Genomic DNA, 25,832 nt, shown 5'->3' with positions numbered 1-25,832 from the left:
GTTTTTTTGATATCTCCTGAGCAGTGGTTAGAGGGAAATTTTTAAATTTTTTACAAGATTTGTTTTTTATATGTGTGCTTTGCATGCATGCATGTATGTATGTGCTCCACACACATGCCTGGTGCATGGCTGTGGCCAGAAGAGGGCGTTAGATTCCCTGGAACTGGAGTTGCAGATGGTTGTGAGCAGCCCTGTGGGTGCTGGGAATTGAACCGGGATCCTCTGGAAGAGCAGTCAGTGCTCTTTTAACTACTGAGCCATCTCTCCAGTCCTGCAAGTTTTCTTTTTTAGTTAATAAGGCAGTAACATTTATTCTTTTTATTCCTTAAGTTATAAAAGTAAAATGCATGCTAAATAGAGAAGGAGAAAAGAAGTCACAACCTTACTTAACAAATACACTTGGGACACTTCTAATTTTTGGCTGACAAACCAGTACACAGATGCACAAGCATATTCCAAAAGGGACTACCGGAAAACATTTGCAAAAATGTACACATTCTGTGGCAGCAGGACCAGGTGCTTCTTTCCAAGGCTATGATGTTCAGACTCCTGCAGAGTATGCCAGTCACTTTAATGAGCACATTTAAAACAAAAGATTCTGTGTCTTAACATCCTCTGAAGACCCCAAAATTAAAGCAACAGAAGGGTTTCAAAAACACTATTTACATTTCTCATAAACTCAGCTATTTAAATGACAGTTTGGGCACAAAACCAACTTTAAAATGTCAAGACGGGATTCCTATTATAGTGTGGTGAGACTCTTCTCCAGCTGCAGCACAGTCTCTCTGAGGGCAGGATCCTCTGCCCAGTTGGTTTTACTCCCCAAAATAAGGCCCTGTTTTTTAAAAAATAAAAAATAAAAAATAAAAATCTAAGTACTTAATTCAACAAGATTTTAACAAATCCTTTCCTGATTTTTTTTTCTGGACAGTTTCCGTGTAGCCTAGGTTGGCCCTGAACCTAATGTGCTGTGCATGACCTCTGCAGCTGAGGATAGCCTCAGGTTTTCTGCCTCCACTTACTCAGTGCTAGAATTACAAGGACCTGCCATCGTGTACAGCTCACGTGGGCCGAGGATCACAGCCAGGACTTTGTGCCTGCCACATGAACACTATCACCTGAGCTATGTCCCCAGCATGCTTGAACTAGCATCATCTAGTACTTATGAGCTAATATGACTAGTCTGCAGCACTATGATCACGAGGAAAAAGAGCGCTCCATTCTCAGTTTCCCACGGTCAACAGGGCGGCAGCCTTGCTGCCCATAACGCTGAGTGATGTTTCCAGTGTTCACCTATGGGTTCCCGGGATAGCTTTTATTCATTAAGAATACTTGTGCTGCTACCCCAGACTACAGGATGGTACTGCTGCCTGAGATCAGGGCTAGCTTTGCAATGTTTCTTTGCACGCTCATCCCTCTATGGTGAAGCAGTAACTTAACCATAACTAATGTTTTCCTTTTGTAATTTCACGTGCATTGGTGTTTTGCCTGCATGTAAGTCTGAGTGAAGGTGTTGGGTTTCCCTGAACTGAAGTTACAGACAGTGGTAAGCCTCCAGTTGGTGCTGGGAGTTGAATCTGGACCCTCTAGAAGATCAATCAAAGCTCCTAACCACTGAACCAATGTTTATTTTCAAAAGAGATGAAGAGTTTATTTCATCAAAGTTTAAGCCTCTGAAATAGTGAAAAGATTTTCTGTGGCAGACAAAGAGTGGATGATAAAATCATTATGATCATGATTAATGAAACTTTTGGTCATGTTTTGGTAAATGTGGCTCAATGATAGTAAGTTACGTACTACAATAACAGAAAAATTTTAGAGAATAAGCATCATGTACAAAAATATTAAAAATATTGGCCTATAAAAAGAACACTTGCTTGGGAGGCAGAGGCAGGAGGATGTCTGAGTTTGATGCTACCCTGGTCTACAGAGTAAGTTCCAGGACAGCCAGGGCTATACAGAGAAACCCTGTCTTGAAAAACAAACAACAAAAAAACAAAACAAAACCAAAAAAACCAAAAAACCAAAAAACCAAAAAACCAAAAAAAAAAAAAAAGAAAGGACACTTGCTGGGTGGTGGTGCACATGCCTTTACTCCCAGCAGTCAGGAGGCAGAGGCAGGTGGATCTCTGTGAGTTTATTGAGGATAGCCTGTGCTATACAGAGAAACCCTGGGGGACACAGACGGACATTTTTTTTTTTTTGATTACTGTTTTCTATCTTTTTATGGGAAGCTAGAAGAGATCAGGTCCCGGGACTACAGTTACATGCACATAGTTGTGAGCTGCAATGTAGGTACTGAGAATTGAACCCAAGTCTTTTGGAGGAGTAGCCAGTGCTCCTAACCAACAGACCAACTCTCCAGACCATTTCTGTTTTATTGGGGCAGAATCTTATGTAGCTCAGGCTAGCCTTGAACTCCTGATCTCTTTTCTCTCCCAAGTGTTTTGATTATAGCTACGTGCTACCATGTCCAGCAACCTCTGTTCTTAATTTATAAAAGTGTTACCTGGAATGCATGTTGAATAACTGTAGTAATCTTTATCTCCATCTGTAGATTTTTTTTCAAGGTCTTTATCATTTCAGAATTCTCCATCTTGTCCACATCCTCTTTCTGTTTGTTCTTCTCGGTTTGTACTTCTAAAAGCTTAGTTCTTGAAGCTTGTTTTAATTCTATTAGGTTAAAAATAAACAATATGATACATGTATATGTGTGTACAAACACAGACACACACACACACATGGTTTTTGTTTTTCCTTTAAAGACAAGATCTCTCAGGTTAGAGAGATGGCTCAATGGTTAAGAGCACTAGCTGTTCTTCCAGAGGTCCTGAGTTCAATTCCTAGCAACCACATGGTGGCTCACAACCATCTGTACTGAGATCCGATGTCCTCTTCTGGTGTGTCTGAAGACAGCAACAGTGTGCTCACATATATGAGATAAATAAATAAAATGGAAAAAACTTTAAAAAGACAGGATCTAAGTAGCCCCGACTGGCCTGGAGCTGACTTACCTACTTAAACACATGCACAACTTTACAAATAGGGAGCATGCATGAAAGACTATAAAACTGGTTATTTCCTGGTTATACTAGTCATGAAGTTACTTATTTTGATGTTTCTATTTTTCTTTTTATTTTTTGAGACAGAATCTCATGTAGCTCAAGTTAGCCTTACATTCCCAATCCTCAGGGATGGAGAGATGGCTTATTAGTTATGAGCACTGGATGCTCTTCCAGAGGTCCTGGGTTCAATTCCCAGCACCCACATGGTGGCTCATGACAATCCGTAACGAGATACAATGCCCTCTTCTGGCATGTAGGTGTACAATCACATACATTAAAAAAAAAAAAAAAAAAAAAAAAACATTCCTGATTCCTGTCTCTCTCTTTCAAGTGCTGGGATTACATGTGTGTGCCAGAATGTCCAGCCCAAACTTACAGCTTCTTGCATGTTGGGTAAACTCTACTGAGTTAAATCCCCAGGCCTTGGTTCTTATAAATACTTATCCATTTTCAGTTTTACACTCACTGGAGAATATCCCTTGGGGATATGTGCTTTTCTTCCTGTTTCCTTGTATAGCTTTGTTGCCCTGGGACCTGCTCTGTAAATTAGGTTGGCTTCAAACTAGGACATCTGCCTGCCCCTGAATACTGGGGCCAAAGGTGTGTGTCACAACTACCTGGCACGACACCTGCTTTTCTAACTTTATTATTAGGTAGCTTTTTCCCACATAGATATATTCTTGTGCTTTTCTTTTAAAAGGGCAGTATAGATCCCCATAGTTTTCATGATCTAAGGGTGAGATGATTTACCTAGAATACTTGATTTAGTAAATTTGTGAGGACTCCAATCTGTAACAAATGAGACAATCAATGCTGTCTAGGAGTCAGCCCGTGGCCTCCAAACTACTGAACATAAAATTCCTGCCTTATATGTAGCGACTGTTTCAGGGATCAGAGAGGAGAGGGTGGGGTGGCACTGTACACACACACACACACACACACACACACACACACACACACACACTCATACAACTGTAAGAAAAACAAACATATTCTACATACGTAGTCTCTTCTTTCTGACATCAAGCAGCTTTTTCTCCAGTTCTGAAGACTCCTGTTTTAAAATGCAGATTAAAGCATGTCACTCAATGGTTAAGTTTACAATACTCATACAACTAAGTTCCACACAGTCAAATTTTCTTAGGCTCCAATTTCCCTTATCCTTGCTTTTGTTTGTGTGTTTTTTATTTTGAAAAGTCAAGTTACAGCTGGTTGTGAACTCTGCATGCTGGGATTAAAGGCAAAGGCGTGTTCCACCACACCCAGTTATCTTGTTAAGATGGTGTCTTAAATAGCTCAGGCTAGCCTCAACTCACTTTGGAACCAAGAACAACTCAACTCCTAGATCCTCGTCTCCACCTAAGTTCCAGGTCCACAGGTACACGTATGTACACGTATGTAGCAACACCTGGCCTAGAGCTGGCGTTTTAATTCCTCTATTTCCACAAAGCCAAAAGAAGGAGATAGTCACTTAAATTATGTTGGTAGTTTGTAACATCAGTAAAAAATAAGCTCTGATAAAACCACCCGAGCAGATGGATCTGCAGTCCCCCAGTCCCACCGAACATCTCAATCCTGTTCCTGGCAAGATGAAAGCAAAGTCACAGAAGCAGCCAAAGTGCCAGCTTACTTACCTCCTGTGACTTCATGATTAACTTTTGTAGCTTTAATATGTGCTTCATGTCATCAGTGAGCACACTGCAAAGGAAACAGATACAACGTGTGCACTTTAGCTAAAAACAATTAATCTTGAGACTCAAGAGATAGCTCAGTGGTTAGGAGTACTTACTGCTCTTGCAGAAGACCCAGCACCCAAATGATAGCTCACAACAGTGGCATTGTAACCCCAGTTCCGGGGATGCAACGTTCTTTTCTGGTCTCTGCAGGCACTCCACGCATGTGGTAGACAAGCATACACACCCATGAACACCCATCCATGCAAAGTAATACAAAAGAAACTAGTAACTCTTGGGGCTGAGAATGTCGCTCAGTCAGCAGAGTGCCTGGCTAGAATGAAAACATTTGAACTGTGCTCTAGTTCAATCCCTGACTGCATGAGCTGGGCACAGTGGCACAAGTCATGAATTCCTCTCAGGAAGGTGAGGCAGGAGGATTTTGAGTTTGAGGCCGCCCTGTACCATATAACTAGTTCAAGACCATCTCAGGCCACATGGAAAGACCCTGCCTGTCTCAAAATAAAAAAAGAACAAAACAAACAACAACAACAAAAATCAGCCAAAGTTTACTAACTTGATTTCAGCAGGCCAGGTCTGTGTTGGGTCACAGCAGACTCCAGCAGCTCAATGCTTTTCTAGAGCCAAGGACTGCTCAAGTGACTTGTTTTACTGTTTACGTTGGGCTTTGGCTTGCTTACATAGGAATGTAAGGCACTGCCACCCCAGGAGCTGGAGATGTCCACACTAGTGATGACCCCATTCAAGTTATTTTAATAGTTGTAAACTTCAAAACACACCACAGACCTTGCTTGGCCTGTCTGAGCTTTCTGGTCTCAGGAGGCCCATATGGACAGGGAGTCTATCTTGAACTTGCTCCTGTAACATTAAACTGCATTTAAAAAAAAAATATTATTTTATTGTATGGGTGTCTTACCTGCATGTATATAAGTGCATCAAATATGTGTAGAGGCCAGAAAAGAATATCAGATGCCCTGAAATAGGTGTTACAGACAGTTATAAGCAACCAGGTGGGTGCTGGGAATTGAACCTTGGTCCTCTGGAAGAGCAGCAGTGATCTTACCTGCTGAGCCATCTCTGCCTCTACCTCCCTAGAGATTAAGGCATGCACCAACACACCTGACCTGGAAACATTAAAGCTTAGGATCTGTAATGAGCCAGCAGGAATATCAAGAGATTACAAATCAGCTTGAATAAAGACACCGAGATGGGAGAGGTGCCCAGACTCACCTCACAACTTGTCTGGTGCTCACGGGAGGGCATACCACACGACTTTTAGAGTTTTGGGAAGAGAGATCAGAGGTGTGTCCTGAGGCAAGACTCTTACAATTTCCAGAGCTTTTATTAACACTTCCCGACAAAGTGCAGAACCAGCACCTGTTTCCTTCCTTCCTGATTTCCATCCACCTTTTTCATACTGGGTCTGACCTTACATGTCATACATCTCACATGTTATATACCCACACGTCACACAACCCACATGTCATACACCTCACAGGTCATACACCCTACAAGTCACACATGTGAACTACGACATCTACCACTGAGTTACAGCTACATCCCCCGACCCTTTTGGGTTTTTTTTGGTTTTTCAAGACAGGGTTTCTCTGTATAGACCTGGCTGTCCTGGAACTCACTATATCCACCAGGAGGGTTTTAAACTTCAAAGGCCTGCCTCTGCCTCCCAGCACTGGGATTAAAGGCGTGCCATCACCACCCCTGGGGCACCACCACCCCTGGGCCACCCTCCATCCCTGGGGCACCACCACCCCTGGGCCACGCACGTGCTTTAAGGAGTCACAGTCTAAAGTCAGTTTGCACACCTCCCTTATTGTTCCCATTTTTTTCAAACCCAGGAGAAAAAACGTCATACCTACTCTCGGGGCCCGAGTTCTCCATGTCATTTTGAAGTGCAGCTGAAAGTTTCATCCTAAAGAAAGAAAGAAAAAGAAAATATTAAATAACAAAAACAAAAATGGCATCTTACAGGAAAAAAGCTTGTATTATACAGAAGGAGTAACACTTATAAAGCATTAAAATGTTTTCTATGTATAATAAGATTCATTTCCCTTCAGATATATACAAAACAGTGTTTTAAAAACACTATGGCATGAGAAATATACTTTTTTTGATTTGTTTTTCGAGACAGGGTTTCTCTGTATAGCCCTGGCTGTCCTGGAACTCACTGTGTAGACCAGGCTGGCCTCGAACTCAGAAATCCGCCTGCCTCTGCCTCCCAAGTGCTGGGATTAAAGGCGTGTGCCACCACCGCCCGGCAGAAATATAGTTTTTTTTTTTTTTTTTTTTTTTTTTTTTTTTTTTAAAGATTTATTTATTTTATGTAAGTACACTGTTGCTGTCTTCAGACACACCAGAAGAGGTCATCGGATCCCATTACAGATGGTTGTGAGCCACCATGTGGTTGCTGGGAATTGAACTCAGGACCTCTGGAAGAGCAGTCAATGCTCTTAACCACTGAGCCATCTCTCCAGCCCCAGAAATATAGTTTTTAAGAATATATTTTATTATTATTTATTTATATATATACATGTACATGTCTGCATATGAATAAAGAGAACAAAGGGCTGTAAGAGCCCCTGCAGCTGGGGTTACAGGCAGCAGTGAGCTGCCAGGCTGGGCCTGCAGCTGGGGTTACAGGCAGCAGTGAGCTGCCAGGCTGGGCTTGCAGCTGGGGTTACAGGCAGCAGTGAGCTGCCAGGCTGGGGACTGACTGCAAGAGCGGTGTGTGCTCTTAGCCACCAAGATCACTCCAAACCCAGGAAATGCTTTAAAGTAAACAAGAAAATAAGAAAGAACAACAAAGGGAAGAGGCTATGGCCTGTCACTCTGTGTGTGGCCAGGCTGAGGCGTGGACTGGAATGGATCCTCAGCTATTCACTGTGGTGCAGAGTTGGGGAAGCAGCTAGGCCTCACAGACATCAGTACGGACCTGCTGAGGATGCCAGGGCTATCGATGGAAATTTTACATCCTTTTCCCTAAGGTCCTAGAAGGTGTCATGTAGCCTAGGTTAGCCTCAAACTCTTGTGTAATTGAGGATGACCTTGAATTTCTGTCCTCCTGCCTTACCTCTTTATACAGGTTCATTTGACACCGTGCCAGCTTTACTGTGAACTGTTAAAGGATACCACTTTAAGCAGGCACAATGTGCTTGTGCAAGGCACTGGGCTCTGTCTCTAACACACACGTACACACACAGGCAGGAACAGTGGGTATATGCCTATAGTTCCTGCCATTCAGGAGTCTGAGGCAGGAGGATCTAGAGTTGGAGGCCAACCTGAATCGGACAATTAAGTCTGCAGTGGTAACAGAGTTATTTCTTGTTTCCCTCTCTACATAACCAGTTAAAATAGCTTTAATTACTTTGTTCTTTTATGTGTGTGCATATGTATGTATGTGCATGTGTGTGCATAAGTGTATATGTGTGTGTGTGTATACGTGTGTGCACATGGCAGCGTGCGTGAACAGGTGGAGAGGTCACAGAACAACCTGTGGGAGCTGGTTCTCTCTGTCAACCATGTTGATTCTAGGGATCAAACTCAGGTCATGGGATTTGTCAGCAAGTACATTTACCTGCCAGACCATTTCCCTGGCCTGCTCTAGTTGCCTTTTTGTTTTGTTTTTTTTTGAGACAGGGTTTCTCTGTGTAGCCCTGGCTGTCCTGGAACTCACTCTGTAGACCAGGCTAGCCTTGAACTCAAAAATCCACCTGCCTCTGCCTCCCAAGTGCTGGGATTAAAGGCGTGCACCACCACTATCCGGCCTCTAGTTGCTTTTTAAATGAATATAAAAATTAAATTTATATTTTATTTATATTATATTATATTTACATTCACACATCTAGGGCTAAACATGATCAATACGCCTATAATCCCAGAACTTGGAGGAGAAAGCAATCTCATGAATTCCAGTCCTAGGCACTTATCTCTAAACAAAACACAACACAAAACAGCACAAAACATAACAAAACACAAATGCAAAGCCAGTAATTAAACTTCATAAGAAGGGAAGTGGCTTCTCTCCTCCCAGAACCTGGGTGGCTGAGGCAGGAACTTTAGGTCAATCTGAACTATAGACCAATTTCTAGGCCAGTCTGGGCCTAGACAAAACACCAAGCCAAATCAGACCAACTTTATGACAATTCTTCTAAGTATTAACAGTTACTGAAACAAACTTATCTGTGTAGCACTTTAATGTCAATAAACTTCGTGCAGGGTCACGCACCATCTTACAGACCTTCTTCAAAGGAAGATGCTAACGAATAGTCCAACTTCTCCCACGGCTTCTGTAACATTCCACAACCATCTTTTCTTGTTCTCCCTCTTTTCTTTCCTTGCTACTCCTCTTTTTGGAGACAGGGTCTCACTACTTAGACATGGCTGTCCTGAAACTTGCTATGTAGACCAGGCTGATCTTGAACTCAAAAAGATCTACCTGCCTCTGTATTCAGTGCTGGGATTAAACATATGCCCTTCCAACTAACCCCAGCCCGCCTCCCCCATTTAACAATAGGCTGTCCCTGTGTAGCTATGGCTGGCTTTGAACTCATAGCCCTCCAGCTTCAGCCTCTTGAGTGCTGGGGTCATAGGCTTTTGTCAGTATGCTTGGCTTCTAATCATTTAATTCAGCTTAGTTTAAACCCTCCACCCCCAACCTTCCCTCGTTACTCAGGTTTGCATCCCCTAATTCTTACCATTAGTAGTAAAGTAAGAATTACCTGCTCAGTGCAAGACTTTTCACTTCAAAATTACTTTTTACATCTTCAATTTCATTCTCCAGGTTTTCAATTTTACTATTAAAGAAACATGAACAAACTTCAGCAATGTCAAAGTGGTTACTGAACTGTGTACAAAGTAACCCTTGGGGAGAAAGTTGAACATCTTCATTTGAACAGACGACAACTACAGCCCACCACACAGGAGCCTGTCTGCAGAGCTGGTGAGCCGAGCTGAGTTTCGTGCTAAGCATCTAGACCATGTAAGACACACCAGACAGCAGAAATGCAACCTCCCCCTAGTACCAAATACTCCACTGCAAATCACCACACTCCCAACTCAGGCCTGACTTCTTTATGTAGAATCATAAAGGAAAAGAAAGACAGCCCTGGAACACAGATCATATACTTAAATCTTAGTAAAAGCCACAAATAAAAGAGTAAAATATGACATACAATTCAATCTGTTTTTCTTGAATAATCTGTTCTGGAGTTTTTTCTTCATCTACAAGTAAAAAGTTTTTTAAGTCAGTAACACTTTTATTAAATAAATATCTAGTGTGTACATATACCAGGAAGCATATGTGACAATCACAGGACAACTTGTCAGGACAGTTCTCTCCTTTAGAGTCAGTGGGCACTAGGCCATGAACCAAGGGCATCAGGCTTGCAGGCACTCACCTGAACCACTGATCAGTGCTGCTGCTGCCCTATCACACTTCATAATTTTCTTTTCTCCAGATGTGTGGTTCTGGCTAGCTTGAAACTCAATATAGAGATCAGGCTGGGCTCAAACTTAACAGAGACTGGACCCTCTCTACCTGTCCAGTGCTGATATTAAAGTCAACATGCTTGAGAAAAACCACTTCTTGTAAAGCTGATTTTCTTTCCCAAGAATATCACTGTGATGGTTTGTATATGCTTGGCCCAGGGAGTGGTTCTGTTGGAATAGATGTGGCCTTGCTGGAGTAGGTATGTCACTGTGGGTGTGGGCTCTCAGACCCTCATCCTAGCTGCCTGGAAGTCAGTCTTCCACTAGCAGCCTTGAGATGAAGATGTAGAACTCTCAGCTCCTCCTGCACCATGCCTGCATGGATGCTGACATGCTCCCTTCCATCTTGAAGATAATGGACTGGCTCTCTGAACCTGTAAGCCAGCTCCAAATATATGTTGTCCTTTATACGACTTGCCTTGGTCATGGTGACTGTTCACAGCAGTAAAACCCTAACTAAGTCAACCATTCATCTGGGGGCTGGAGATGGCTCAGCAGTTAGTGCTTGTAGAGAACACCCAGATGGTAGCTCATAACCTCTGTAACTTCAGTTCCAGGGGACCCAATATACTCTTTGGCTTCATGAGTACAGACATATAGCAGGCAAAACACATACACATAAAATAAAAAATAAAATTTTAAACAAATAGCATTATTCAGCAAACTCACAAAGCTTATTTGAAAATTAAGTGACTTACTTGCATCAATCATGGACTTATATTCTAAGAGCTGTTGTTTTGTCTGTGCTCTCAGCCTGAAAACGGAAAAAGAGGACAGATAGGAAAAGTGTTTATGGATGGTGGTCATAGTCATCAGGCAATAAACGAAGCGACTTCAAAGTCTTCTCATGCAGCCTCGCTTTATTTAAAATAGTTAACAAGAAGAAGATTGAAAATGGAAGACAGTGGGGAAACAGCACCTTGGAGAAAAAGTTAAAAATGGAATTCTTACACATTCATTAGCCATGGCTAATGAAAACTTCTATAGGTAGGTAGCCCAAAGTGATGAAGCCCCCAAACCCTACCAGCTTTACACACACACACACACACACACACACACACACACACACACTGTAATATTTCCAGGAGGGGCTGGAAAGATGGCTCAGCCATTATGTGGTTACTGCTCTTGTAGGAGGATCTGAGTTTGGTCCCCAGCACCAAACCTGGGCTGTTCACAATCACCTGCAACTCCAGCTCCAGCAGGAATCTGTCACCTCTGGCCTCCAAGGGCATACCCATGCATGTACATAGCTACACACACACACACACATACACCACACACCCATGCATGCACACACCCTAAGAATAATGAAAATACATGTTTTTATTTGAGATAGGATTTCTCTATGTAGCTGGCTGCTCTGGAACTCACTCTGTGGACCAGAGTGACCTCAAACTCATAGATATCTTTCTACCCCTGCCTCCTGAGTGCTGGGGTTATAAGCATGTACCTCCTCTACCCAGCTTCAAAAATACATCTTAAAAAATTAAAAATGATAAAATAAAAAAAAAAATTTTGGTCAATAAAAAAAAATCTGTGGACAGCCAAATAATATTTAGTAGTTTCTTTCTTTCTCCTTCTTCTTCTTCTTCTTCTTCTTCTTCTTCTTCTTCTTCTTCTTCTTCTTCTTCTTCTTCTTCTTCTTCTTCTTCTTCTTCTTCTTCTTCTTCTTCTTCTTTTTTTTTGAGACAGGGTTTCTCTGTGTGGCCCTGGCTGTCCTGGAACTCACTCGGTAGCCCAGGCTGGCCTCGAACTCAGAAATCTGCCTGCCACTGCCTCCCAAGTGCTGGGATTAAAGGCATGCACCACCACTGCCCGGCTAGTTCTATTATTCCTAATCCAAAATGAAACATGAAATATATAAAAAGTAGTTGGGAAAGATGGTACTTGCTTCTAGTGCCAGTTACATAGTCCTGAGAGTTTGTCTTTGGAGACCCATATGGACAGCTAAGAAACACCTGACAGAAAGCTTATACTACAAGTTCTTTTTTTTTCTTTCAAGATAGGGTTTCACTATATAGCCCTGGCAGGTAGGCAACAGGCTCAGGGACAGCCCCTGTTCCACTTGTTTGGGGGACCCACATGAAGACCAAACTGCTCACCTGCTACATATGTAGAAGGGCCTAGGTCTAGCCTGTGCTTGCTCTTTAGTTTAGTGATTCAGTCTCTGGGAGCCACCAAGGGTCCAGGTTAGTTGGCTCTGTTGGTCTTCCTGACCAGGTTGGCCCTGAACTCAAAGATCCTCCTGCCTCCACCTCCTAAGTGCTGGGATTAAAGGGGTGCACCACTGCTGTCTGGCTATCAAGTTCTTTTAACGACACAATTCCAAATGAAAACAACTTAACACTAGGCTCCAGCTAGCCATCCTGGTCACTTGGAAGGCTGAGGTAGGAGGATGGGAAGGTCAGTACAGGCCTGCCAGTATTTCACAGTAAGTTCTAAGACAGTCTTGGCAACTTATCAAATTCAAGCTCAAAATAAAAAGTCAAAAAGGGCTGTTAGATGTTGTGTCAAAAGGCACTCAGTCTTAGAGTGCTTGCCTAAGATGTTCAGTCATTACTACTGCCAAAACAATCCCGTCACAAGTTAGTGTAGATTACGGTAGAATTGACAGTATTGATGCACTCAAAAAATAGTTTGTTCTTTGGCTGAAATGGGATGAAGTTGTCATGATTATAGATAGACATGTCTGGGCATGGTCTTTAATGACTATAATTAATGACTTAATGACTATAATTCTAGCACCCTGAAGGCAAAAGCAGGAGATTGCTACAAGTTCAAGGTTAGCCTGGCATACATAGTTATAGCCTGCCAGTGTTACACAAGACCCTGTCTCAAAAATTTAAAACAAGCCTCTTTGTTATGAGTTTTAAAGGTCTGCAAACAACCGGCTTGTTGTGTTTTTGTTTGTTTGGTTTTTTGTTTTCTGTAAAGAACCAGATAATAATTAGAGATTTGGGAGTCATGTAGGCTGTTTTAAAACAATTTAACTCTGCCCTTGTAGCAGGAAACTGTGTCCCAATAAATTTTATAAACACTAACATTTGGATTTCATGTATTACAAGAATATTTTGGCTCTTACCCCTATTTAAATACGGAAAAACTATGCTGTAACTGGGCCCTAAGGCGCTTGCTTCGCATACACCCGACGCTGGCTGTTCTTAGTTTGAAGAGTTCATCACAGGCAGTAGGGCAGATTTGGTCCAGGCCTTACACTAAAGTTCCTTGACACCAAATTTTCCCTAGAAACTGCTGACTGGAGAGCATCATTGTCCTAGTAGAACGATAAACAAACGAGCTTCTGGACAGCAAAGGGTCTTAGTCCCAAAGGCGGGTTGTGCTCCCCTCCCTTCCTCTCTCCTGTAACGTGCCTCGGCTGTACTGCTCAGCCAGCAGGGACCACAGTGGCAAGACAGGACGGGAGGACGGGTCGCAAGCCCGGCTACGCACTTCCGCAGACTGTCCCACCCCAGCCCCATCTTCTCTCTGCGCGGAGGGGAGGTGTCCTTTGCGGCTCTCTTCCCCACCGGCCTAAAGCGGTTACACTGATAGTGCCGCAAGGCTCGGAGCCTTAAATCAGCCAGTGAGACTGATTTTGAACCCTGGGCCTCCCGAGTGAGGGCGGATGCCCGCCGGGAGCACCTGAGCAGCAGGCTGATGCGGTCCTCGATGCGCTCCTCCGCGGCCTGAGACAGACCCCGCTCCTCTCCGCAGGCCTCAGCCCCGGCCACAGGCCTCTCCTGCCGCTGCTCCATTGCAGCGGCCGCAGGCTTGATCTTCTCAGAAAATAACCAACCCGTCCTTCCCGCCACGAAATTGACTCCCGGAAATGCCTACCCGCCTTCGTCCCGCCCCTTCCGCCCAGAGTCCCACCTTCTGCCTCTCCCATCTAAGGCGGGTTGCCGTGGTTACCGTGCTGCGTTCCTTTCCCAGGCTTCCCAGAATTGATTCTATCCCTTTAGCTAAGACTTTTCACCAACATGCGCTGGAATCGAAGCCTTTGGGTAGGGATATATGGAGACGTGGCTCACTGGTAGAACGCTTACCTAGCATGCCTGGCACCTCAAGAAAACTTAGGATATAACTTAAGCTGTATCTTTAGAGTGGCCCGGAGCGGGAAAAGCTCTGGCCTTAACAGATGTCAATAGTCCTCCTGTCTAGGTGCTCTTATTACACTCCAGGTCAGGGTTTGGAGGGTGGGATAAGTGAACTATGTTCGTGCAGGTGGCTGCAGAGGCCAGAGAGTATCAGATTCCCTACTGAACTGGGGTTACAGGCAGTTGTAAGCCACTTGATGTGGGGGCTAGGAATAGAACCTGGGTCCTCCAAAAGAGCCAGTGTTTTTTTGGGGTTTTTTTTTTTTGTTTGTTTGTTTGTTTTTCGAGACAGGGTTTCTCTGTGTAGCCCTGGCTGTCCTGGAACTCACTCTGTAGACTAGGCTGGCCTCAAACTCAGAAATCCGCCTGCCTCTGCCTCCTAAGTGCTGGGATTAAAGGCGTGCGCCACCACCGCCCGGCAGAGCCAGTGTTCTTAACCACTAAATCATCTCTTAGCTTCTGCTCTCTCCCTTTAAATTTTTTGAGGCTGGGTCTCATGCAACCCAAGCTGATCTTGAACTAGCAATCCTCCACCTTCCAAGTCATGGACTCCTGCAGTGTTGTGTTGAAAGACTTCCTTGCTGTACTAGGAACAAATCTAGGGTCTCTCCTTCAACATCCCCAATCCCTATTGCAGCTCCTGAGGTCCAATTTAGTGGAGAAATAACCAGGAGGCAGAGCTGGCACAAGCTCTCCAGACTTTACTGTGCCACAAACATAACCTTTAATTTCTTGCACTGGAGGGCTACACAGAGAAACCCTGTCTCGAAAAACAAAAACAAACAAAAAATTCTTGCACTGGTACTCCATCTTGCTATCAGTGAAAATTCTATCAGAAACAGGGAAGGATATCTGCAATCCTAGGAACAGGAGGTTGGGCAAGAATGCATTGAGTTTGAGACCAGCCTAGGATACACAGTAAGTATGGGACAGAGAACATGTTGAGTTGTTTGGGGCAAGTGTGGTTTGGATTGGAAATCACCCTGAGAACTGGGTGCTCCCAAGTGTCTTCTTTCTGACTTGACAGTTTACAACTGAGCCTTGATGTTGAGGAGAAAATGCTGTACAAACAAATGCTTGGTTCATTAGTAATCTTTTCATGATCACTTGAGGGATGCATCCCTGCAGAACAAAATAGCAGCTCTCTGAAGGGAAAGGCTGTGCTCCTTCACTGTGGTTCCCCACGTTGGAGCCATACCATGCTTATTGGTTAACACTGTTCTGTAATCAAAGTACTATAGTTGTCATTTAAAGTTCAAACTCAGACCCCAGGGCATAACATTGGGTTGGAAGGGGATGGATGTGAGAAGAGTTTGGTGGGAGTTGGGAGTGGGTGGCAAATAGAATCAAAAACATCTTATGCCAAACTTACAAACTAAAAATATAACCTCTACATGAGCTGTTAAGTGTATCTCAACTTGTTACAAAGGTTTGTGTGAGGCTTGAATTAGAATCCCTACCACTCCCTTCACAGAACAGAAGCAAAGCAGAGGCAGGAAAAGGCAGCCCAACATTTAGGAAGGTGAGGAAGGAATGAGAGACCCAAGCCACCTGGAAAGATAGCTCATACAAGCACTGCATTCGAAATATTCATCCTTATACCCACAGAAAACCAATCTATGAAACGCAAAGCAAATGATCCTGTCCTGCCCCACCCCAGCTCAGGCATCAACTCCTGCACTTATGAACACTGGAGAGTGTTAGCCAGAGGGTGAGGAAGACTGCTTGAAATTTGTGTCTCCTCCATACGTCAGGGGACCTACACCCATGATGTGTCAACAAGGCTGCATAAACAAGACTTTAACAAGGATGATGCTAACACAAAGGGTAAACTCATGGGGAAAGGGCCCAATCCAAAACAGCTATAGTGCTGAAATTATATACATGTAAGTAACATCATACAGATTGAGATTATATACATTTATGAACATATATACAATAATGAGACACATGCAGGTCTACTCCAAGTTAGTGTAGCATATAGGGAAAACCTTGCACTGGTAACTAAATATCAAGTACTTGAAAGTAGTCAAGCGCTGGGCGGTGGTGGCGCACGCCTTTAATCCCAGCACTTGGGAGGCAGAGGCAGGCGGATTTCTTCTGAGTTCAAGGCCAGCCTGGTCTACAGAGTGAGTTCCAGGACAGCCAGGGCTACACAGAGAAACCCTGTCTTGAAAAACCAAAAAAAAAAAAAAAAAAAAAACCAAAAAAACAAACAAACAAACAAACAAAAAAAAGTAGTCAAGCCCCGTGTGCCCAAAAGACTCAGAACTCAGTTAAAAAAAAAAAAAATCCTAATTATTACCATTTAGATCAGATATGCACACTTGAGATTACACTTAAGGCTTTTTTAATCACAGTGATAAACGGGTGTCCATCATACCATGCATACTATACTGAAGGAATATACACCTAAAGGAGAAAGCATTTTGGAAAAAAACCTTTTCTGAGACAGGGTCTGGCCTTGAACCCACAAAGTCCACCTGTCTCTGCCTCCCTTATGCTAGGACTACAAGGCATGTATACTTCTGAGTTGGCTGACCTTAAGACTAAAAATCTAGAACTAGGAAGATGTTTATTAGCCACATAAAGTTTCTGTATAGCAACGAACAACACAGTCAAAATGGGCAAATGAGAATTGGGAAAGCTTGCCATCAATACAATTTTATTCAACTTGATATCGGATGTATAAATTAAAACAGCAAACGAGACAGGATTTCTTTTCCAGTTGGAGTTACAAGACAGGAGAGAGAAGTGGCACCTTGGTATGGTGCCAGCCACTCATCTGGCTGTCAGAATTGAAAGCACACCCCCCTGGGAAAGCTACTATACATGAAGCCAAAGAAGACATCAAAGAGCATTTAGGAAGCACTGTATGGAGGGCAACAAGAGAATATCACTAAGGGAATGATTGAATATATTACATACAGTTTGTTCACACTAGGAAATGCATCAGTATAGGCATTGAAAGGAATGCTGAAAGGAATACTGTTGATAAAATGAACCCATATAAAAATATGTCCTGGACAATATATGCATAATTATATCTACACAGGATATACAATATACCCTTATCTGTTGGTATTGAGATTTGGGGGCAAATTCTTTTAAAAGATACCTTTAATTTTGAACATCCTATTTTACATAACAAAAATACTTGGTTTCAGATCTGAAAGTTGGCAGCTCAAGAGACAGTGGTTAAAGGTGGCAACCACCTCTAAGAAAATGGAACAAAGGACTAGCTGGTAGACTCAGAGTTTAAACCAGAGCCAGACAGAAGACTTTGCATGATGATATAAAGACACACAGTGAAGGAATTATATAAACATATAGGATACAAATATATACATTAGTTGGTAGCTGTTAAAACTAGAAGCAGTTCTTAATATACTCCTAAATTCTTTGACAATGTTTGTTATCTTAAAGTCAGAAGCAATCATATTCAAATGAGTTAAGCTATGCAAAGTAAAAAGTCACAACCTTTATTGAAGAGCAAGTAAACACGGTATCCTATGTACAGGCAGCACATGGTGCCAACTGCATTTGCAGGTGTAGTAGTCCATTGGAGTTAAGCTTTTGTCACGGCCTTAGACAAATTCTGAACTAGAGTACAGTTCAGCTGTGCCAGCAGGCTGACCTTAGCATGTTTAGACGTTGCATACTTGTTCTTGACAGTCTGTAAGAGAAAAGCACTACAATCAAGGAAGAAAACAAACCATGCCAATAGGGATATACGGGGGGGTTACAGGGATGGTTGGGGAGGGAAGAGATAGAAACAATTATATTTTAACTTAAAAAATAAAAACAATCTTTCTATAGAGTCCTGGCTGGCTTTGAACTCAGAACCTGCCTCTCCCTGCCTGCAGTGGTGGGACTAAAGGTCTTAAACTAGTCTTGAAATTTTACTCACCATGTGCTTTGTAAGGCCACGGTTCACCATGACTATATTCTTAGCCAGGTGCTGCATAACAGGAAGCAGGGATTCTTCAGTGTAGGATAGGTAGTGCTGCAGAGTTGGTGTCTAAGACGACAAAAACACGATTAAAACACCAGCAGCTTTCAAAACTTTCTAGATGCTATTGAAGAGTCTGTCGGGTGGACAGTGTATGGTAATCACACCTGAAACTTAAGACACCTCTTTGCCAATGTATACTTCTGGAAGACAGTGAGCTCTTATCTAGGCACATACTGTAACTATGGCTTACTATCCCAAGGTCAGGAAAGCACCTGGTACATGAGAAATGCACCTCCAAGGATGTGGATGGGTTTTAGATCACTTGGTATGGCTTCCTTTCTCCAAAGGGTGCTAGCTACAGAAGCAGAGCCACTCTAAGATGGCAGCATAACATTTGGGTTACCCTTTATGTTCACACTCCTTCCATACGAGGAACCAGTAGAGTGATCTTAACACTATGTGGTTCATTCGAATGCTTGGGAGTTTGGTAAGACAGCTTACCCATTCACCGTTGTCAAGAATTTTCAGTGCTAAGCAAAAAGCCCCAGCTGCAATTTGAGAAGGAGCAAAATGCACCATGTCATAGTCCAGCATAGAGAGCTCCATGAGGTATTTGGCCAAAGTATGCTGCTCGACGTCAACCTGGAACAGACCACGCACCACTCTAAGCCTTTAGCAATAGCTTACAAAGCCCTGACTGTGACTACAGACTCTCAAAGACAACTGCCCTCAGAAGGCCTTAAAAGTAACCACATAATATGTAGTTAGGCAGCAGCCTTATTTATTTATTTATTTATTTATTTATTTATTTATTTTTCTTTCTTTCTTTCTTTTTTCTTTTTTTTTTTTTTTGTTTTTCGAGACAGGGTTTCTCTATGTAGTCCTGGCTGTCCTGGAACTCATTTTGTAGACTAGGCTGGCCTCGAACTCAGAAATCCCCCTGTCTCTGCCTCCCAAGTGCTGGGATTAAAGGCGTGCGCCACCACCGCCCGGCTATTTTTAAATGTATTTATTTTTAAATATATTTAACATTTAAGTTAGCAGCTGTATTTTCTCATATGGAAAAACAAAACAATTTCTCAGGAAATCCATACCTCTCCAATTTTAGATGCCCTACGGAGAAAGTGCAGAGGCAGAGGGCGACCCAGATTGAAGTTCAGAACTCTCAGAATCTTCATCTCCATCTGTCTGATCTGGTGCTTAGTGTAAGTGTTGTTAGTCACAAAAGCAAAGTCACCTATTTCTGGAGGGTACATCTCCTCATATTTGCTCGCAATAAACATGGCAGTCACACCGACCAGCTGTAGCATCTTCTTGGGCACACAACTGTTCTGCAATAGCAAGTTCAATGAACAGTATGTACTCGAACATCTCAATTAATGACACTTTGCCTCCCGAGAAAGGATTCGGTTTTAGGTTAGGAATAATAGCTCAGCAGTTAAGGTATCTACCATCTATGGGACCCTAGCTTGAACCTTCAGTGTCTACCTCCCCTCCTCCAAGATACTCAGAACTACAACTGGAGAACTCTCAGTTACTGAATTACACATACCTGCATGAACCGATCAATAATGGACACAGTCATGTACATGGTCTCCTGCAGCAGCTTAAATTTCATTTGAACCTGTATTAGCCAGTCAATTAGGATGGCTCTCATGTTTCCAGTGACTTCACGACCCAGTAGGTATTTTGGTCTAACTGACTGCTCTTCCTGCAAAAGAAAAATGTCAGTTATTCTAGAAGCATCACACCATATACCATGTGTCCATAAAAACCAGTTAACTAACATGAAACATATAGCTCTGGGGCAGGGGCAGAAGTTCACCAAGAAAGCAAAGTTTATACAGTCACAGCAGGCTCTTCATATTGTTGCGAAAGTGGCATTTGGTTAGCCAGAACTACTGCAGCTTACACCCTGTACCCATCATCATCTCAGATCTTTTCACTCAAGATTAAGAGCTTTGTGATGCAGAAAAAAACACCAAGTTTTAGACTTTCTGCTGGAAAGTTGCTCTAAGTTATAAACTCAACACCAACACATCACAACAACCAAGCCCAGTTCTGCAGGTCAGAACACAAATCTTCAGAGGTATTAACAAGAATAAAGAAGACAGCTAGTTTAGAACCAGATCTTACTGAAGACTACTTTAGAAAATACAGATGTTAACAAAGAATTGGGGGAGGGGGGTCAGCAACATAGCTTTGTGGGGAAAGGTCTGCTGACTTAAATTCAACTCCAGGACCCACATAAGGCAGAAGGAGAACCAACTCTAGGTTTTTCAAGACAAGTGTTTGTGTAGCTCTGACTGTCCTGGAACTCACTATGTAGACCAGGCTGGCCTCTAGCTCAGAGATCTGCCTTCCTTTGCCTCCTCAGTGCTAGGATTAAGGGCACATGCTGCTGCCACTCAGCAAGGAAACCAACTCTTCAAAGTTGTCCTTTGACCCCTACATGTGCCTACCCACACAACAATGCTTGGAAACACTATTATAAAAGACAAGAGACTAACAAAACCCCAACAACAAAAACCCAATGACACCCTGAGAAGACAATGCTAGGATATAATTCAGTGGCAAAGTTCTTGTTTAGCATGTACAAGGTCCTGTAGTCTGTCCCTAGGATTTGGGGGGACAGGAAGGATTTAAACCTGATAAAACTGCATTAGCTATAGAATGTCTTGTTTAAAAAGATAAAAGGGAAGTTCCATTAATAGAAAGCTTTCCAAGTAGGCTAAGAAAGAACAACTTCCATCTTTCCAGACAAGCACATGCACACTAACACAACATGCCTTATTATGTTGGGACAGCTTTAGCATCGCCACCTACCCCCTTTCAACCCTACACGTTTAGGACTTTGCTATCTGTGACATATCTACTTTAGGTATCTCCAACACAGAAATTTTATATTCAAAGTGGCAAGTCCACTTCATGGGGTTAGTGACTTTAGTGTTTCAAAGCCAGCAGTAGTTGTTTCGAGTGTTATTTGTTAAGTAATGTCAAGTGCAATGTTGATAAAAATATCTTTGATAGCTGAATTGGTGTCATAGGATTTTAATCCCAGCACCCAAGAGGCAGAAGGATCTCTGCAAGTTCCAGGTTAACCTGGTCTATGTATATATGTAAATAACATAAAAAAAACCAAACCGGGTATAGTGGAGTATGGCCCTTTAATTCCAGCACCAGGAATATTGATCCAGAAAGATCTTAAAACAGCAAGAATAAGAGTCTAATAAAGCTAGCTGCAGTTAGTAATGACAATACTGACCTCCAGTTGTCTGAGGTAAGCATAGATATCTTTCACATATTCACTACAGAGGTTTGGATCAGCTCCATCATCTGCATCTACATCACTCATTGCAAGAATTACGTCAGAGAAAGCCTGACACAGATATTCTTCTGCAGGTGCACATCCAGATGTTTCCATTGGGCTTGGAGAGGGATTATCAACCTTGGAAAAATAAAGACTCTATGAAAACATGCTACATTATAGGAAGGAAAGTCAGTATTGGTATCCCCAGTTCAATAAGTCATTCTGAATAAATGTGATTCATTTTGTTGAAGGAAAAGCATTTCAGATTCCCTCAATTTCCACATCCCACTCAGGAAAAACCAATCTTAAAAAACAAAACCTAATAAACACAGCCAGGCTTAGTAATACAGGCCTTTAATTCCAACATCTGGGAGCCAGCCTGGTCTTTATAGCAAACTACAAGCCAGCAAGATCTGGTCTCATTAAAAAAAACAACCAAACAGCAACAACAAAACAATTTAGATTAAGGCAGTTTAAAGTAGGAACAACTGGGCTGGCAAAACAGGTAAAGGTGCCTGTTGTCAAGCCTAACAACTTCGTTAAACCCTGAGGAGGACCCACTTGGGGAAGAACTGACTCAAGTCATCTGACCTTTACGACTGTGTATTCACACACAAAATACTGAAGAGAGGATGGGAGCTGGAAAGATGGCTCAGCAATTAAAGAGCCCTGGATACTCTCCATGAGGACCAGAATTCAGATCCTAGCATCCACATTGGGTGGCGCACAAATGCCTATAACACCAGCTTGGCTCCAAAGAACTCTCTTCAGGCCTGACACTGGGCACATGCACACAGAAAAGGACTCTAAATACTAGCATGTAAAGCAAGTCAAAGGAAACAGATAAGTGATAAAACCATTTATTAATCAGAACCATGTGAAGTTGATTCAAAAGAATGCCAAGGCTTCAATCTTTATTCAGGTGACTACAAGTTCCTGATTACAAACCCTGAGAGCCCAGGCTAGCCTTGAACTTGCAATCCTCCAGCCTTAGCAGAAGCGCTAAAATTACAAACTAATTAAATTAAAATCAACCATCACAAGTACATAGTGAGACTCTTGTCTGCACAGAACGAAAGTCCCACCATATTTATCTGCCACCATCTGAAGCAGAATGCTAATACTTACCCCAGAGTTGTTAATGCATGTAAAATGCTTTTTTTCCTAGGCACTCAATAAATAATATATTTAAATGCTGTTGTGTGCATCAAAGTGAAATGAAGTCAGAAGAAATAAACTTTTCTTTGGTTTTTTGTTGTTGTTTTGTTTTTGGAGACAGAGTTTCTCTGTGTAGCCCTGGCTGTCCTGGAACACCCTCTGTAGACCAGGCTGTCCTCGAACTCAGAAATTCACCTGCCTCTGCCTCCCAAGTGCTGGGATTAAAGGCCTGCGCCACCACTGCCCGACTAGAAATAAACGTTTAAAAATGCAAAGTTTACCAAAATAGGTTCAGGAGAAAGCTTCTCTTCTGTAACATGTTCAGGCTCAGGCTCTGCAAGTTCCACCTCTGGCTCACACACAGGCACTTTCTCCTCCGCAGGTTTTGGGAGGACTTTAACAGTAACTTTTCCAGCACCTAACGTTTTTGTTTCCTTTGGACGAAAGGGAGAGAACAGAATGGTTTTTTCAAGGGTGACATCTAGAAGATGTTTTTTTTTTTTTTCCCCAGGTTAATTGGGCAAGGAAGATAGTTACCTTTTTCAGAGGCACTCTTGCCTGTTCGCTGACTTTATTACCAATGTCTCCAAGAGCAGTTCTCGATCTCAGCCCGGGTTTGGAGGCTGCAGCAATCGCCACAGGCACACGCTTGGCGCCTGCCATACTGACCTTGGCATTATTTTCCGTGTTAATTTTGGTGTTCTGAAAGAAGTAAGAACCACTTGAGAGAGGATCCATGGCGGCTCTAGGAAGTCATGGGTTAATTAAGGCGGGACCCAACTAAGGAAAGCAAGGGTTCTAGGACCTAGCCTCCGGCCCTGACAAGCAGGTTTCCACCCAAATCTTTTACCTATGACCCAACTTCCCCTTAAATCGCAAGCAATCCTAAACACGGTGAATGCACATCGGAAAGGACACCAGGAAAGAAAGCCTCCGGTGTAGACAGCTCTCTGGGAAAGCGAAGGGTTCGCTCTGGGCCTTCACCATGGAAAGCACACCACCCACTCCCCACAAGTCCTTCCGCCCAGATGGGTTCAGAGGTCTTTCTCACCCTGCATGGAGTGGGGGCTCCTCAGCTCCCCACCTCACCGGAGCCTCCCGGGATCCCCCTCCCCCTCCTGGCCGCCGCGATCTTCTCCCACAGCGACGACGACAGCGCCCGGCCCGACTCACCCTAGTGACCCTGAGCGCCATGGCTCCTCCTGAAGCAGAGGTTCGCCGAGAAGACACCCCAACCTCTGGCTGCCCACGGCTAAACACTAACAGCCGTTCCTCCACGGCACGCCGGGAGGAGTCTGCCCGGCCTGGGTTTAAACCCCGGGCCGCTCCCTCCTCATTGGTCAGTTCGTGGCACTCGCTCTCTTCTCATTGGCGCTGCGGGTTCCCGTAGAATACGTTTCCTGGGCGATCCCGCGATGACACGTTCGGCGTGGGGCGGGGCCAGAGCGAGGCCTGCAGCTGGCAGCACCGCCCACCCCTCGAGAGGCCAAACTCTGCGCCTGCGTACTCTCCGCTTTGCGGCCACCTGTCTTAGGGTGTGCTGTCCAAGCTAGCCGACGCGACTCTGTTGGACCTTAGGATAATGACTGTGAGGCCGCCGCCGCCACGGTTCAGGAGCACGCATGACAGTTTTGCTGTTGTCTTATTTATTGTTTCTCATCATCTACAGAAGTGCTCTTAAGAGTTCAGGAAAACAATGGAGCAGAGGTCTTTAATATGATTGTTCCAACCGCTATCTGGGATGGATTTTGAGATTTAGAGAATGAAGTTATAGCACACATACACATAGTAAATGGTTATTATAAGCAAATAGATTAACAAAGCAATCGCCCCAACAGCTACTGCCCCAGTGAAAAAAGAAAATGTGCCCCTTATGCTTAATTTTGCTCTAAGCTTAAGATTACTCCAAAAATATAGTTTTGTAAAATCTACTTATTAAAAAGAATCTCTAATGCAACTCTTCATCCTTCTACCTCAGACTCCTTATTAAGGCTTATTAACTTCAGTGAAAAAAAATTCCACATTAAATTTCAGTAACACTAATGAGGATTTATTTATTTATTGACCAGGCTGTTGGCATTCCTTCTATTCTCCACCAACAGTTAACTAGCAACAGCCAGGTAGGCCTGCTTGCTATAAAAAGTTTGGCCTCTCCATCTCTCTCTGACTCTCTTTCTCTGCCCCCTTTGTCTTTCCCATGCTCACAAATAAACTCTATTCTATACTAGACCTGTCATATGGCTAGTACCTATGGGGGATGTGTGGCATGCCTCAGCATGGGCCCACTGAGGTACCCCTCCCACCACACCATACTGTGCTTTATAAAACATATCCTTGGTTTTATAAAATACATCACTGCTTATTGAATTCCATGTGTAGCTGAGAATGACCTTAAATCTCCTGTTCTCCCTCCCCTACCTTCTCATTGCTGAGATTACAGGTGTACACCTTTACACTGGATTTATGTCACACTCAGGATTGAACCCAGGATTTCAAGCATGGTGGACAAACACTACCAATGGAGCTGTACCCCTAGCCCTGTAGTAATCATTGCTATACAAATTAATTTATTTAGTAAGCAAATACTACATCCCTGCTCATCCCCCAACTCACTCATACTCTCTCCTCTCTCTCTCTCTCTCTCTCTCTCTCTCTCTCTCTCTCTCTCTCTCTCTCTCTCTCTCTCTCTCTGTGTGTGTGTGTGTAAGCCTGTTTTGTTATCACTTGCTTGAAGCAGTGTGCTCCAGGTTTCCCAGCTTCTGTGAGCTTGTCACCAGAGCTGGGGTGGGCCTTGCAGATGCAGTTGAGAAAATAGCTGAGGAAGTCTGGAAACTGTTGCTGATCTGTTGTCCTTGCCTCAGGCCAGGTGGTGGGGCAGCTTCTGAGGCCTGGACTTGCTTAGAATTGTTCAGTTCTTGGAAACAGAGATTTAGGCCCAGTCTCCTTAACTGCCAATTTGAAGCCTGTCATGGAATCAGCCTAGCCTTCTCAACAGTAAGTTCATTTGAAACAAAAATCCCACTTGAGTTTGCTGTTTGTTTTAGT

At 43.3% G+C, this 25,832-nt stretch overlaps 2 protein-coding genes across 2 annotated transcripts; both read right to left on the bottom strand.

The window, feature by feature from the left end:
• Positions 1-278: 278 nt before the first annotated feature.
• On the bottom strand, positions 279-14,150 carry Cenph (centromere protein H). Its single transcript, XM_034523551.2, has 9 exons — positions 13,910-14,150; positions 10,963-11,018; positions 9,949-9,997; positions 9,496-9,570; positions 6,633-6,689; positions 4,700-4,763; positions 4,068-4,119; positions 2,510-2,673; positions 279-835 (listed from the first exon to the last, which is right to left on the bottom strand). The coding sequence occupies exons 1-9, from the start codon at positions 14,020-14,022 to the stop codon at positions 743-745; spliced, it is 723 nt and encodes a 240-aa protein (XP_034379442.1). The 5' UTR covers positions 14,023-14,150; the 3' UTR covers positions 279-742.
• A 2,849-nt stretch (positions 14,151-16,999) lies between these two features.
• On the bottom strand, positions 17,000-24,163 carry Ccnb1 (cyclin B1). The gene is made up of 9 exons (XM_034523224.2): positions 23,961-24,163; positions 23,325-23,489; positions 23,069-23,221; positions 21,585-21,767; positions 19,872-20,030; positions 19,414-19,650; positions 18,821-18,961; positions 18,275-18,385; positions 17,000-18,040 (listed from the first exon to the last, which is right to left on the bottom strand). The coding sequence occupies exons 1-9, from the start codon at positions 23,979-23,981 to the stop codon at positions 17,933-17,935; spliced, it is 1,278 nt and encodes a 425-aa protein (XP_034379115.1). The 5' UTR covers positions 23,982-24,163; the 3' UTR covers positions 17,000-17,932.
• Positions 24,164-25,832: the final 1,669 nt, after the last annotated feature.

This window comes from Arvicanthis niloticus, chromosome 19 (assembly GCF_011762505.2).
Source record: "Arvicanthis niloticus isolate mArvNil1 chromosome 19, mArvNil1.pat.X, whole genome shotgun sequence".
Classification (NCBI taxonomy): Eukaryota; Metazoa; Chordata; class Mammalia; order Rodentia; family Muridae; genus Arvicanthis; species Arvicanthis niloticus.
This window is presented reverse-complemented; position numbering and strand designations above follow the sequence as displayed.

Coding starts and splice junctions, on each gene's coding strand:
- Cenph (XM_034523551.2), bottom strand. CDS start 14,022: ATGGAGCAGCGGCAGGAGAGGCCTGTGGCCGGGGCTGAGGCCTGCGGA. Junction 11,019..13,909: donor CGCATCAGCCTGCTGCTCAG/GTGCTCCCGGCG, acceptor TTCCGTTTTCAG/GCTGAGAGCACAGACAAAAC. Junction 4,120..4,699: donor TAATCATGAAGTCACAGGAG/GTAAGTAAGCTG, acceptor ATTTTAAAACAG/GAGTCTTCAGAACTGGAGAA.
- Ccnb1 (XM_034523224.2), bottom strand. CDS start 23,981: ATGGCGCTCAGGGTCACTAGG. Junction 20,031..21,584: donor CTTACCTCAGACAACTGGAG/GTCAGTATTGTC, acceptor TTTCTTTTGCAG/GAAGAGCAGTCAGTTAGACC. Junction 19,651..19,871: donor TTATTGATCGGTTCATGCAG/GTATGTGTAATT, acceptor TTGCTATTGCAG/AACAGTTGTGTGCCCAAGAA.